We start from the raw sequence: 14126 nt of genomic DNA, 5'->3' as shown, positions 1-14126 counted from the left end.
AAAAGAAATCTTTGGAATCTTTGGATTGATTTCTATACAGTAGTATAGAAAAAAGGAAAAAAAAGAAGGTCCCAACTTTTCTCTGTCCGTCCCCGTACCTTAGCTTTAAAGCCCGCTTGGCTTTACAAAAAAGAAATAAAAATGCTTTTGAATTATTATTTTCACGTGTAGAAGTTATGTACTCCCTCTATATAAACCCCATGCAATATAGCAGGAAGAGCACACCTAGCTCGATCATCAAAAACTCTCCACTCAGTTATGGCATTGCAATTCCGCTCTTTGCTCTTGTGTGTGGTGCTGCTGCTCCTAGGCTTTGCATTGGCAAATACCAATGCTGCCAGGACAGATCCACCCGTTGTTTGTGCAACTCTCAACAGGACCCATTTCGATACTCTTTTTCCAGGGTTCACATTTGGCGCAGCTACAGCAGCTTACCAAGTCAGTGCATTTTGGGAGCTTAATTAACATTACTCATGAATTTGTTTTAATTTTTTGTTTCATATAGTTACCTTACTTAGCATGTGTCATTTATGAATATTGGCATCTTCATTCTGTAAATCGTGTTTTATATGTATATCTGTATGTGCATTTCAGTTAGAAGGTGCTGCAAACATAGACGGTAGAGGACCAAGCGTATGGGATAACTTCACCCATGAGCATCCAGGTCTGTTGAATCAAACAATCAATTAGTTAACAAATCTTCTATTTTCTATTTTTTTAGGTGACTAAATTGATGATCAGTTACTTCATTTCAAAAGCTATAAACAATGTATAAACAAGCCAATGCTTCATGGAAATTAGTTATTCTTCACTTACAAAGTGCTCAATGGGAACTGCGCAGAAACTATGACCTTACCCAGCAAATATCTGACAACTCTCCTAGATCAAAGAAGATAGTTAGAAAGTTGTAAAAAAATTGAATAAGGGTAATCATGGAAAATAAAACTCAAATTTTTTAATGTATTAATGTATCATTCAAAAATTTAATTAAGAGGAATAATCCATCGCACATGAGAAGAAGTGAGAAGTTCCAACCAAGATGGTTACGGTGAAGGTTGCTAGCATTCCCCTATTTAAATATCTAGATAGCTAAATTACTTTGTATCTTTATTTATAACTAAAATTACATTTGATTAATTGCAGAAAAGATAACTGATGGTAGCAATGGAGATGTTGCTATTGATCAATATCACCGTTATAAGGTTTGAAAATCACATAATTGTATTATGTAGACCTTCTATATTTGAATTTGAACACACGACATTAAGGATGATATCCTTAATTTTTAGCTTCTTTTTGTTATTTTTATAATTATGTACATCTTTTGTGTCATTATAGGAAGATGTGGCAATTATGAAGGATATGGGGTTGGATGCTTATAGGTTCTCTATCTCATGGTCCAGATTGTTACCAAGTAAGTTGATCATCCGCATCCACATATATTATTGCGACCAATCGCTTTAATGTTTAACATCTTTTATTCAATTTAATTCCTATTTCATGATAGGTATTGGCTTATATTTTTCTTGTTTTGTTTTAATTATTATTAGATGGAAAACTAAGTGGTGGAATTAACAAGAAGGGAATCGAATACTACAATAATCTCACCAATGAACTCCTACGCAATGGTGATACAGCTCCCAATCTCATAAAATCCTCCTAATATAACAACAGTACCTGCAGTTGTTTAATCAAACTTCTAATTTTCTTTTACTGGTCATGCTACATATAGGTATAGAGCCATTAGTGACACTCTTCCACTGGGATGTTCCCCAAGCCTTAGTAGACGAATATGGTGGTTTGTTAAGCCCTCGTATTGTGTAAGTGGACAAATTCCATCCTTTGTATAATATTGATCACTTAATTATATAAATACTATTATATACAATAAATACATATTTCAATGTGTACACGCAGCGATGACTTTAAAGCATACGCAGACCTTTGTTATAAGGAATTTGGTGATCGAGTAAAGCATTGGACCACACTTAATGAGCCATATACCATTAGTAACCATGGTTACACAATCGGGATCCATGCACCAGGACGATGCTCTGATTGGTACAACCAAAATTGCCTTGGTGGAGATTCGGGTATTGAACCATATTTGGTGACACACTATCTACTCCTTGCTCATGCAGCTGCTGTAAAATTGTACAGAGAAAAATATCAGGTACTTCCGTTAGTCTTTTTTCTTTTTCTTTTAGAAATTGAGGTCCAACGAGTAACTAGTATTATTATGTAACAACATAAGTGGGAATACTTTTTATTTTGAGAAAAACGACGGTTGTAATAATATAATTTTTTTTTTTCTTTGCTTTAAATCAACCAATTTTTTATTTTTTATTTATCTCTCTGGAGCAGGCATATCAAAATGGTGTCATAGGAATAACTGTTGTATCACATTGGTTTGAGCCCGCTTCAGAGTCACAACAAGATAAAGACGCTGCATTTCAAGCTTTGGATTTTATGTATGGATGGTAAGTGTATTATTGATTTATATATCAATTCATTTAAATGCTTTATTTTTGAATTATAACTTCAGTTAGGTAGCCTGTGGTAGTTTATATAATGTTATAAGTTCACGTTTGGAATTTTCATAGGTTCATGGACCCATTGACAAGAGGTGACTACCCGCAGATCATGCGATCCATTCTTGGTGCACGGTTACCGAATTTCACGGAAGAACAATCCAAGTCACTGAGTGGGTCATATGACTATATTGGAATAAACTACTACTCTGCTAGATATGCAAGCGCTTATCCTAAGGATTATTCTGTAACTACACCTCCAAGCTACCTAACAGATGTTCATGTTAATGTTACAAGTGAGTACAAATTGAAAATTTCAAGAAATTAATGTAGTTCTCCAAATAATTAGATCCTAATATTCATATTCATTTATGTTATAGCAGCTGATCTTAATGGGGTCCCCATTGGTCCACGGGTACGCAATAAATTATTAGCTTAAGTTATTGGGATTTTGAGAATTAATAGCTATATATGCATATATTTTGTTTTCCATATACACATAAAGTGCTAAAAGTCTCACTGATCTTCAAATGGGATTGCAGGCTGCTTCAGACTGGTTATATGTTTACCCAAAAGGACTTTACGATCTTGTACTCTACACAAAGGAAAAGTATAATGATCCAATTATGTACATTACTGAGAATGGTACGTAATTAATATTTTTAAACATTAATTAATTGCATCATCAATGTTTCACATTTATGTATAATGGTGTAAAATAAAGTGAAGTGTTGTAAACTCTAAACTTAAAACTATATGTACATTTTTTCTTCGGTTAAACAAATTGTATGCATTTGATACTGCATTATATTGCAGGCATGGATGAGTTCAATAATCCCAAATTATCACTCGAGCAAGCCCTTAATGATGCTAATAGAATTGACTACTACTATCGCCACCTCTGTTACCTCCAAGCAGCAATGAAGTAAGTTTTTGTCAACAAATTAATTAAGGCTATATATGTTTTCGCCTTCTTACATTTTGGTTATTTAATCACTATATTGAACCAATGATGTTCTTCTTCTTTTTTGGGGGTTTGTAGGGAGGGTGCTAATGTGCAGGGATACTTTGCATGGTCTTTGCTAGACAACTTTGAATGGAGCGAAGGATATACTGTTCGATTTGGTATCAACTATATTGATTATGACAATGGACTAGAAAGACACTCAAAACTTTCGACGCACTGGTTCAAAAGTTTTCTCAAGAGATCCTCAATTAGTAAGAAGAAAATCCGAAGATGTGGGAACAATAATGGTAGGGCTACCAAATTTGTGTATCAAATTTGAATCCCAAGGATGGATAAAGTACAATGGCTCTTCCATAGAGGTTGTGCGAGCTGTTTTTCATGTTTTAACTTTTTGTTTGACTTTTTCTGAGTCAGAATAAGTTGCAACAACTCATTATGAGTTAGTTGTCTTTCCTTGTGAGGGTTTAGTTATAATTTTACTTTATGTTGTCGACGTGCCTCGTTTATCCAAGTTTGTTGACTTTATGCGGTGGAGGTGCTTTGGCCGGTTATGGATATGGTTGGAGGGATACCTTATTGTCTAGGTGTTGTTGATGTATCCTTCATTTGTTTGTATTAGTCCTTGTGATCAGTGCCCTTTACGGCTAAATTATAAATGTAATTTCTACTAAATAAAAACGTTATAAATAAAAATAAAAACTAAAATAAATAGATTTTGAGCCTTGACCGAAATATTTGCTGCTTAAGGCATATAGTTTGTTTTAAGTTGAAATGAACTTAGAACAAGATACTAGTGTATAAATTCTTTATAGATCTATTAAAAATTCGAAAGAAAATGCTCGATCAGGTGCTTATTTGAGGAAACATCAAGTTGGCTATCAGGACAATACTTTTCATCAAAAGAAAACTAATGTTGCTTGCATAATTAATTTCATGTGTACAAATTATACATAGATTTTAGCTTATATATGTTTTAATTTCAATACAATACTCCTTACGCCACATAAACTTTAGCTTTCTTTCTAAACGATATGATAATTTATTTTTCCAAAAGAAATCCTGCCATTGTGATCGGCCACCATGAGAGACTTTTTTTTCTCTGTAATTATATTTACATCTACAATATTTCTTCTTGCGCAATACCATCCAATTTGATCTCACTTGCACCGAATCCCAATTTCTTCTCGCAACTAATTCAACATTTGCTGGCCGCGGCAACCGTCAACCTATTCCACATTTGATCAAACTTACATAAACTGTAAACACTTGCATAGAATGTGCATAAACACTTCAATACAAAATTGCATAAACAAAATGTACAGACAAGTGTATACATACTTGCACAAAAAGTACACTGAAATGTAGAAATATGAATTAATGGTTAAGTTTTATAACAACCAGCATTCAAACGTCAAAATTGTTCAATCGATTTTGTTCTTGGTATGTTCTAGAGGGACTCACCTCATGCATGACCTATGTTAAACTACCCTCTTAAAGCTCTTAGTGTCACCCTTAGATCGACACCTATGTATAGAGTTGGCTAGCAAGTTGCAAACCACAAATTGCAGCTTCAGCTCCGCAATGAGTGTAGAGCTTGCAGATGCAGGAGCACTCACCTCACCTCATAGAATGCCCATCTCATTTCGTATCATCGCACCAAGGCCAGCATTCTTTCTCTCTTTCATCCAGGCCCCATCAATATTAAGTTTTAAGTAGCCAGGTTTTGGGGGTCTCCAAGAAAAAGCCTCTCCCTCATCAACCAAAGCCACCGCTTCCCGATCACTTAAAGGAGAATTAGCTTGGGTATACGTCATAGCAGCTGACGCCCCATTTTGGATTACACTGTGGGGATCAATCACATAATTAACCATTGAACACAAAGGAGCAACGAGCCTTTCCCAAAACAAAAATCTCATAAGAGACAAAGCCCACTCTCTATTCTTCTTCACCACACTGAGCATAAGCATCAAACTAGACAGCCAGTTCCCAATTATGGTAAAGCTTTGGACATCACTTTATGTTTTAGAGGTGAACCAAACCAAACTGCTTGGGCCTAGGGACAAAGGAACAGTATATGCTCAGTAGACTCTTTAAATACGTTAGAAGAGAAAGTAAATGATATTATTCCTGTTGTGTAATTTTGCCTCAGCCACCACACGAGGGTTGGCCTGTGTTCATGTCTATTCCTGTTGACTGCAATTTTGGACTTCTGATAACAATTGTATGCAGCGTGGACAGTCTTATTTTGTTATTTCGATATGTAACAGGATTTTGGGTATATAATTTGGTGTACAGTTTGCAATATTCAAAACCACTTGTTTAACCGAACCGGACCTGTGGTATTAAAAAAATAATATTTATAATATATAGTACTAATAATTTTTTTATAAAAAAAAACTTCTAAGCTTTTGTTGGGCTTGGACATGCCAACACGCAAGTTATGCTCGACAAAATTTAAAAAACACACATGCCAACCACTCGAGCTCTTTGTCTGTCTTGTCTTCATGTCTCCATCAGTAACCCACACAACCACCCCCCCCCCCCTTCTCTCTCTCTCTCTCTCTCTAATTGGTATTTATGTGAAGGGGGTAAATTAAAACCCCAGTGAAATAGATGTATGACAATAATGATCAAATAAATGTGGAGACAATATGACTAGTCATAGACCTATGAACATATAAGCATAACACAGATGCACAACATGTCAAATATTCAAATCCCTGCAAGCTTGGAAGATAACTACGTGACAACCTAGGCACTCAGAAGGACCCGTCAATCTAGGCATTCCCAGTGCTAGAAACAACTAGAGTGATAGATGTGAACATTCATCAACATTTCAGAAATAACACAAACAATATGACTAGGCATATAAATAAGAGAATCACACTAGAAATGTTTACCCAGAAATTCACCATTAGGAAAAACTGGGGGTCATCATTCCGATCAGGCAATCCACTAAGTTAAGAAGGTTCTATAGAAAAAGTAATCACAAGCGCAAGCAATCCTAGGTCTATTTAGGAAATGAGCACTATCTCCATGTGCAACCTTCTTCAGCAAACTTTGTTAAGCTAGTAGCTTGTCCTTCATGGAAATAGCAGCTAGTCCATCAGCTCATTCACCCCATGGCACCGCAGCTCACTCTGGATTGACAGATTGATGAATATGTAGATTCAATGAATAAAAGATCGATTTCTTTAAGAAACCATTCTTAAAGAAAATAATCCAAGAATTTGATCTAGATATGAATGAGAATGTGTGTAACTATCCTAGATGCAGATTTTGAATAACAAAGCAGATTTCAAAAACAACTTGAAAATCTTATTGTGGAAACCTTATATCTCACTCATCTCACCATTTGCAGAGGAGAATAAGAAGATGACTCTCTTTCTCTCTTTTTCAAAAATGATGAATGAATGAGTGAATAAGATTTCAAATATCAAAGCAGATTTTAAAAATCATTTTTTCAAAATCTCATAATGAAAACCCAGACTTCACTGAGAAGGAAGAAAAGCAGAGAAGAAAGGCTCTCAAAATTCTCTCTTTCTGTCAAAGTGACGGCTATAGTGTTGTACCCTCCCTTTTTACCAAAAAAGAAATCTGCCCTAAATTCCTCCAGCTGGCAACCACTCATTGACTTCATAATAAGACAAAAAAGGCATCATGACAAAAAACCGATAGCTAGTAATATGTGAGAAATTGAATGAGTTGGCAGTAACAGAAGACTAGTCTTCACGTTGACTTGATATGTCCTAATATATATGCAATGCATGATTTACCCTTGAAGATCTTAATTGAATCGTGCCATTGTTGATCTCAGCCACAGTAATCATCTGAAACTAGACTATCCTAGTCTAATTAACATAGAGCTTGATGAATTATATGTGCAATTACAAAGTTGTCAAGGGAAGCTAAAAGCCTTAGCTAAACATAACCTAACACACTCTCTCTCTCTCTCTCTCTTTCTCTTTCTCCTTCTTACGCCTGTCTCCATCACTCCGATCCCTCTATGTCTTTTCCGTCTTTACCTTCCTCTCTCCATCTCTCTTTTTTCTTTCCTTCTTCATTTCTCTCTTTCTCTCTCTCTCTCTCGGTCTTCTTTTTCCTCCATTTCTTCTCTCTTCTGATTTGTTTTTTTGGTCGTTAGATGACTTGGCGGGTATCTGTGAGAGGACGTGGGTATGGGGCTGGATAGGTGGACATGTAGGTATGTGGCTGGCGGTGGTATGTATGGGGTTAAATCTGATTTCTATTACTTGCACATGATTCAATTAAGAGAAATTCTACCCTTATCATATTTTTATCTCACATTTCTATACCACATGATGTGGCATGTCCATATCATATGCCACATCAATTAAAAGAATGAAGTGTATTTTAATAAATAAAATTAGAAAAACAGAAACTAATATTTTACATGATGTAGTATGTACACATCAACTGGCACATCATGTGGTATGAAATTGTGGTATAAAAATGTGGTAAGACTTCTATTAATTAAAAGTAAGTCACGCTATTGGGAAGATGACATGTTGAGAATACATGCTATGCAATCATAGCGCTAATTTAAGGATGATAGTGATTGGGGTATAATTTAAAGACAATTGCTACAATTAAACCCTTATTAATAATCCTTTAAGGAAAATATTGTAGTTACTAGCCCCCTTGATCTACTGATCAGATGATAGTTCATTTTTTTATTGCTTTTAGGGATTTTTGTAGAAATGTCACATGAACTTATATATCAGTTTCAATTTGTCACCTTAAAGAAAAATTTAAGCAAAATGTCACCTTAAGTTTTCAAAATTCATGATTTGTCACCTGACTTTAACATTATCCAATTTTCCCTCTATTTTGAAGGGTATTTTAGTCTTTCTAATATGTAAACCCTCTTGTTTGGAAAGTAATCAGAATTCTAATAAACTTGAAGATATCTAAAAAGTAATCAGTTTTCTTTCTTTTTATTTCATCTATAATAGTAAGCGAATAAAATACTATGCTCCTTTTACAAACTAGAGCATCATTATTGAAGCACATGTACAACATAGCAGCTTTTATACTAACTCTTAAACATGCGGCCCATAATTTTCTTCAACATAGTTTTTTCAATTCGTCTAATCATCGGTATGAAAGAAAATTCTCAGTAGATGAATGAACTTTTGAAATTTTTTTAAACCCCCTCTGTTGATGTTGGGGTCAAAAGCCATAATAAGAATCTGAATCTACTCTCTTTCCTCCAGTTAGAATAGTCAGACTATGATCTGATTAATTTGGATTATTGGTAGAAGGAGCTCAGGTAAGAAAAGAAAACACAGAGAGCTTGGAGAAGAAGATGAGAAAATGAAATCTATTCTCTCTCACTTAGTCAAGCACAAGCTGTGCAGCAAAACTATATCTGCTGGGAATAAAATATTCCCCTTTTTACATCATTCAAGTCTAACCATCAATTTCACTATCCTATGAGATAGTTACACCTAGCAGAATTCATTACTACAACTAAGAATACATCTCAGCTGTCCATTGGACTATGATCCAATGGTTCATAGTTAATTCACTACAATTAAATCAAGTAACACAAATACTCAACTAACACACTTATACTTAACACTTTCTTCTAAGTGTTTAGCTGAAATGACTCCAAGCTTGCTCCTTAGATATTCAAACCGATCCCTTGCCAAAGCCTTAGTAAAGATATATGCATTCTGCTCTCTAGTTCTGCAGTATAACAAATCAATCTCACCATTTTGTAAAGCATTTCGGATGAAGTGAAATCTTTTGTTTATATGTCTTGTTTTGTGATAATGTACTGGATTCTTTGTTATTGCTATTACTGAAGTGTTATCACAGAAAATTTGAGTAGCTTCAACTTGTTCCTCACCAAAATCAGATAGAACAAACCTCAGCCAGACTGCTTGTGCTGTAGCTTCTGCTGCACTAATATATTCTGCCTCTGCTGTGGATAGAGCTACACTGCTTTGCTTGACTGATGCCCAAGAGAAAATACCTGATCCAAGATGAAAAGCATAGCCAGAAGTACTCCTCATATCATCTTCACATCCTGACCAATCACTGTCACAATATCCAACAAGCATTGCTTCTTTTCCCTTCTCATATGCTATGCCATAGTCAAGAATACCTTGAATGTATCTAAGTACTCTCTTGGCAGTCCCCATATGCTTCCTTGTAGGTCCATGCATATATCTATCTAAGAGACTGGCAGCAAACATGATATCTGGCCTTGTTGCTGTCAGATATAATAAGCTTCCAACTATCTGTCTGTACACCCTTTCATCAGCCTGTTCACTTCCATCCTCCTTTGATAATTTCTCATTCATAGCAAGTGGAGTCGCAACCGCTTTACAATCTTTGAAACCAAACTTGTCCAATAATGTTCTTGCATATTTTTTCTGATGCAAGAATATGTAGGACTCAGTTTGTATCACACCTAAACCCAAAAAATGGTGCAATAATTCGAGATCTGTCATTTCATATTTCTTCATCATTTCAGTTTTAAAACTCATCACCAAATCTTCTGAACTTCCTGTGTAGATAATATCATCTACATATAGAGAAACTATGAGAATTCCACTTTCAGCAGTTTTCACATATAATGTAGCCTCACTAGGACTTCTCTGAAATCCTGTAGCTGTGAAATATGAGTTGATTTCTTCATACCAAGCTCTTGGAGCTTGTTTAAGACCATACAAGGCCTTCTTAAGTCTATAAACTCTATCTTCCTTTTTTTTAATCAAAAATCCTGGAGGTTGGTCCACATACACTTTCTCATGTAGCACTCCATTTAAGAATGCCGACTTCACATCTAACTGGAACAGCTTTCACCTTTTCTGAGCAGCTAAAGCAATTAATGTTCTAATTGTATCAAGTCGAGCAACTGGTGCAAATGTCTCGTTGAACTCTATTCCAGGCTTTTGGGTGTAGCCTTTAGCTACTAGTCTTGCTTTGTTTTTCTGAACTGACCCATCAAGATTTAGCTTGACTTTATAGATCCATTTGACTCCAACTACAGGTTTTTCAGATGGCCTTTTTACCAATTCCCAAGTATCATTCTTCTCAATCATCTCAAGTTCAGTTTCCATGGCCTTTTTCCATGATTCATCTTTGATAGCTTCTTCAAAAGTTTATGGTTCAATAATACATATATTGCATCTTTCATATACCTCTGTAAGACTTTTGTATTTCAATGGAGTATGATCAATATCATGTGCGCCTTGAGTCTGATCAATTCCTGTAGATTCTTCTTCACTGTCGTCTAATAATACATCATTTGCAGCTGAGTTTTTAGCTTGCATCACTGTTGTATCATTGATCTCTTCCTCCTTTTCAGACACCATTTCAGTAAGTGGAACTGAAACACTGCTTTCTTGTTGTGCATTCCAATCCCAACTAGCATCTTCATTGAATACCACATCTCTTGAGACAATCACCTTTCCAGTGACAAGATTGTACAGCCTATACCCCTTCTCACAACTGCCATATCCTAGAAACATACACTTTTGCTTGCCAAGTCCAGTTTCTGCCTCTGTTGGTTTGGGACATGTGCATAGCACAGGGAACCAAACACTCTTAAGTGTTTAATTCTTGGCTTTCTTCCACTATAGGCTTCAAATGGCGTTTTCTTGTCCAAGGCTTTAGTTGGACATCGGTTTAGAATGTACACTGCAGTATTAACAGCTTCTGCCCAAAACTCAAGTAGTATACTCTTCTCAAACATCATACTCTTAGCCATCTCCACTATGGTTCTGTTCTTTCTCTCAGCCACACCGTTCTGCTATGGTGAATATGCCACTGTAAGCTGCCTTTCCATCCCCATTTCATCATAGAATCTGTTAAATTCATTAGAGATATACGCTCCTCCTCTGTCACTTCTCAATTTCTTAAGCTTATATCCACTTTGCAATTCAACAGTAGCTTTAAACTTCTTAAACACATTGAACACCTTAAATTTGTATCTCAAGAAATAGATCCAGCACATTCGAGTACAGTCATCTATGAAGGTAAGAAAATACCTGTTTCCTGCTTTTGTAACAGTTTGCATAGGTCCACACACATCAGTGTGTACCAATTCCAGTGGAGTTGTGGCCCTGCTTGTTGCCTCTTTTGTAAAAGACTTCCTGCAATGTTTTCCAAAGGTACACCCCTCACACACTTCACTTGTGTTCTTAATTTCTGACATACCAAGTACCATATCCTCATTCTGCACTAATTTCAGACTTTGGAAATTGAAGTGTCCCATTCTCCTATGCCAAATCAATGTTGATTTACTTATACTTGCTTTTAATGCAAAATGTAAATCAGTTTGGAGTTTCAAAGGAAAACTTCTATTTTCCTTCATTTGCACCCTGGCCACCAGATTAGAGAGTGAGCAATCATCATAAATTTCTGCCTTGTTATCTCCAAAAATCAGGAAATATCCATGCTCCATCATCTGTCCAACACTGAGTAGGTTTTCCTTGAGACTAGATACTAACAACACCTCCTTAATATATCTTTTTCCCATCTTAGTTTCAACCATCAAGCTTCATTTTCCAATAACATCGACCAACTGTCCTGTCCCCATTGCAACTTTTGCCGTTATACTTCTATCAATATCAGTCAAAACATCTTCTCTGCCAGTCATATGGTTACTACAACCACTGTCCAAATACCATACATCTTCCATGAACCTTTTGTCAGCTGCATTATTGACATAGAACATAGTTGGTGTAGAGGTTACCTGAGTAGCATACTGGAGCTGCTGCTGCACAGGTTTCTTACTATAGCAATCTTTTGCAATGTGACCAAACTTGTCATAGTTATAGCATTTCGATTTGCCCTTGAATCGACACTCTCCAAAATGCAATTTCCCACAATGTTTGCAAAAAAATTTAGCTCCATCAGCGAGTTTGTTATCCCACTTTTTGCCCTTATCCTTCCAATTCTTCTGATGCTTGCTATTCTGATTTCCAATGACCTTAGCTGATTTGGAATCTACACTCAGACTAGCAAAAGCCTTCTCAGTCTTGTTCTCATGATGCCTCTCCAACCTTTGTGCAAAGCTCTTCAATGAGCAACCACCTCTTGAATCTCAATCGCATCTACATCCCTCGAATGCTCAATTACAGAACAAATAGGACCATACACAAGCAATAGACTAATTAACATTTTCTGCACAATTCTTTCTCTAGACAACTCTTCTCCATAGCCTCTCATTTGATTTATCAGATCAAACAGTTTTGTAAGATAAGCAGATAATGATTCATCCTCTCTCATTCTAGTATATTCAAATTCTCTACAGAGACTTTGTAACTTGACACTCCTTACATGCTTATCACCATGAAATTCCTGCTTCAGAATATTCCAAGCCCCTTGAGACGATTCATCATGAGAAATCCTAGGGAAGATCTCATCAGAAACTGCTCCTGAATCAGCCCCAAAACCTTAGCATCTTTCATCAGGATTTCAGTGAGAATCATCTTCCCATCACCACTCGATTCCTCTTTTTCTTTCTTATTCGCATCAGATTCATCAGCTCCCTTCGAATCTGAGCTCTTTATCCCTTTCTCAACAAGTTCCCATAACCCATGAGATTTGAAAATAGTTTTCATTCTTATGCTCCAAAACTCATAGTTCTCACCATTGAAGATCGGAGCTCGTAGTTCACCACCTCTAGACCCTACCATATTAGACACAGATCTCCAAGAAAGCAAGTTCGTCAAAAACGTAGCTCACTTTCTTCACAAATTCAAACGCCCAGTTAAACAATCGAACCTGGCTCTGAGCCATGTTAGAATAGTCAAACTATGATCTGATTAATTTGGATTATTGGTAGAAGGAGCTCATGTAAGAAGCGAAAACACAGAGAGCTTGAGAAGAAGATGAGAAAATGAAATCTATTCTCTCTCACTTAGTCAAGCACAAGCTGTGCAGCAAAACTATATCTGCTGGGAATAAAATATTCCCCTTTTTACATCATTCAAGTCTAACCATCAATTTCACTATCCTATGAGATAGTTACACCTAGCAGAATTCATTACTACAACTAAGAATACATCTCAGCTGTCCATTGGACTATGATCCAATGGTTCATAGTTAATTCACTACAATTAAATCAAGTAACACAAATACTCAACTAACACACTTATACTTAACACTTTCTTCTAAGTGTTTAGCTGAAATGACTCCAAGCTTGCTCCTTAGATATTCAAACCGATCCCTTGCCAAAGCCTTAGTAAAGATATATGCATTCTGCTCTCTAGTTCTGCAGTATAACAAATCAATCTCACCATTTTGTAAAGCATTTCGGATGAAGTGAAATCTTTTGTTTATATGTCTTGTTTTGTGATAATGTACTGGATTCTTTGTTATTGCTATTACTGAAGTGTTATCACAGAAAATTTGAGTAGCTTCAACTTGTTCCTCACCAAAATCAGATAGAACAAACCTCAGCCAGACTGCTTGTGCTGTAGCTTCTGCTGCACTAATATATTCTGCCTCTGCTGTGGATAGAGCTACACTGCTTTGCTTGACTGATGCCCAAGAGAAAATACCTGATCCAAGATGAAAAGCATAGCCAGAAGTACTCCTCATATCATCTTCACATCCTGACCAATCACTGTCACGAATATCCAACA

General features: G+C 36.0%; 2 protein-coding genes across 3 annotated transcripts; one reads left to right on the top strand and one right to left on the bottom strand.

Annotated features, from left to right (window-relative positions):
* LOC18775073 (beta-glucosidase 12) lies at window positions 226–4170 on the top strand. Of its 2 annotated transcripts, none has more exons than XM_020566466.1 (13): window positions 226–438; window positions 595–664; window positions 1144–1202; window positions 1339–1414; window positions 1551–1628; window positions 1733–1820; window positions 1918–2173; window positions 2365–2480; window positions 2604–2827; window positions 2915–2946; window positions 3074–3176; window positions 3348–3456; window positions 3574–4170. In XM_020566466.1, the coding sequence occupies exons 1-13, from the start codon at window positions 259–261 to the stop codon at window positions 3815–3817; spliced, it is 1635 nt and encodes a 544-aa protein (XP_020422055.1). In that variant the 5' UTR covers window positions 226–258; the 3' UTR covers window positions 3818–4170. The 2 variants fall into 2 exon arrangements, with proteins under 2 accessions (XP_020422055.1, XP_007206830.1); XM_007206768.2 differs by having other exon boundaries at window positions 2912–2946.
* LOC109950016 lies at window positions 12035–13175 on the bottom strand. The gene is made up of 2 exons (XM_020567448.1): window positions 12933–13175; window positions 12035–12553 (listed from the first exon to the last, which is right to left on the bottom strand). The coding sequence occupies exons 1-2, from the start codon at window positions 13173–13175 to the stop codon at window positions 12035–12037; spliced, it is 762 nt and encodes a 253-aa protein (XP_020423037.1).

The sequence above is a fragment of the Prunus persica genome, chromosome G6 (genome assembly GCF_000346465.2).
Source record: "Prunus persica cultivar Lovell chromosome G6, Prunus_persica_NCBIv2, whole genome shotgun sequence".
NCBI classification, from domain to species: Eukaryota; Viridiplantae; Streptophyta; class Magnoliopsida; order Rosales; family Rosaceae; genus Prunus; species Prunus persica.
Note: the sequence above shows the minus strand (reverse complement) of the source record. Positions and strands in the feature narration are given on the sequence as shown.

What these genes read in the sequence shown, in the direction of transcription:
- LOC109950016 (XM_020567448.1), bottom strand. Translation starts at nt 13,175, where the DNA reads ATGGTAGGGTCTAGAGGTGGTGAACTACGAGCTCCGATCTTCAATGGT. An exon ending in TCCTGATGAAAGATGCTAAG is followed by an intron (nt 12,554 to 12,932) that starts GTTTTGGGGCTG and finishes TGCTCATTGAAG; the next exon opens with AGCTTTGCACAAAGGTTGGA.
- LOC18775073 (XM_007206768.2), top strand. Translation starts at nt 259, where the DNA reads ATGGCATTGCAATTCCGCTCTTTGCTCTTGTGTGTGGTGCTGCTGCTC. An exon ending in CAATGAACTCCTACGCAATG is followed by an intron (nt 1,629 to 1,732) that starts GTGATACAGCTC and finishes TGCTACATATAG; the next exon opens with GTATAGAGCCATTAGTGACA. An exon ending in TTGGATTTTATGTATGGATG is followed by an intron (nt 2,481 to 2,603) that starts GTAAGTGTATTA and finishes GAATTTTCATAG; the next exon opens with GTTCATGGACCCATTGACAA.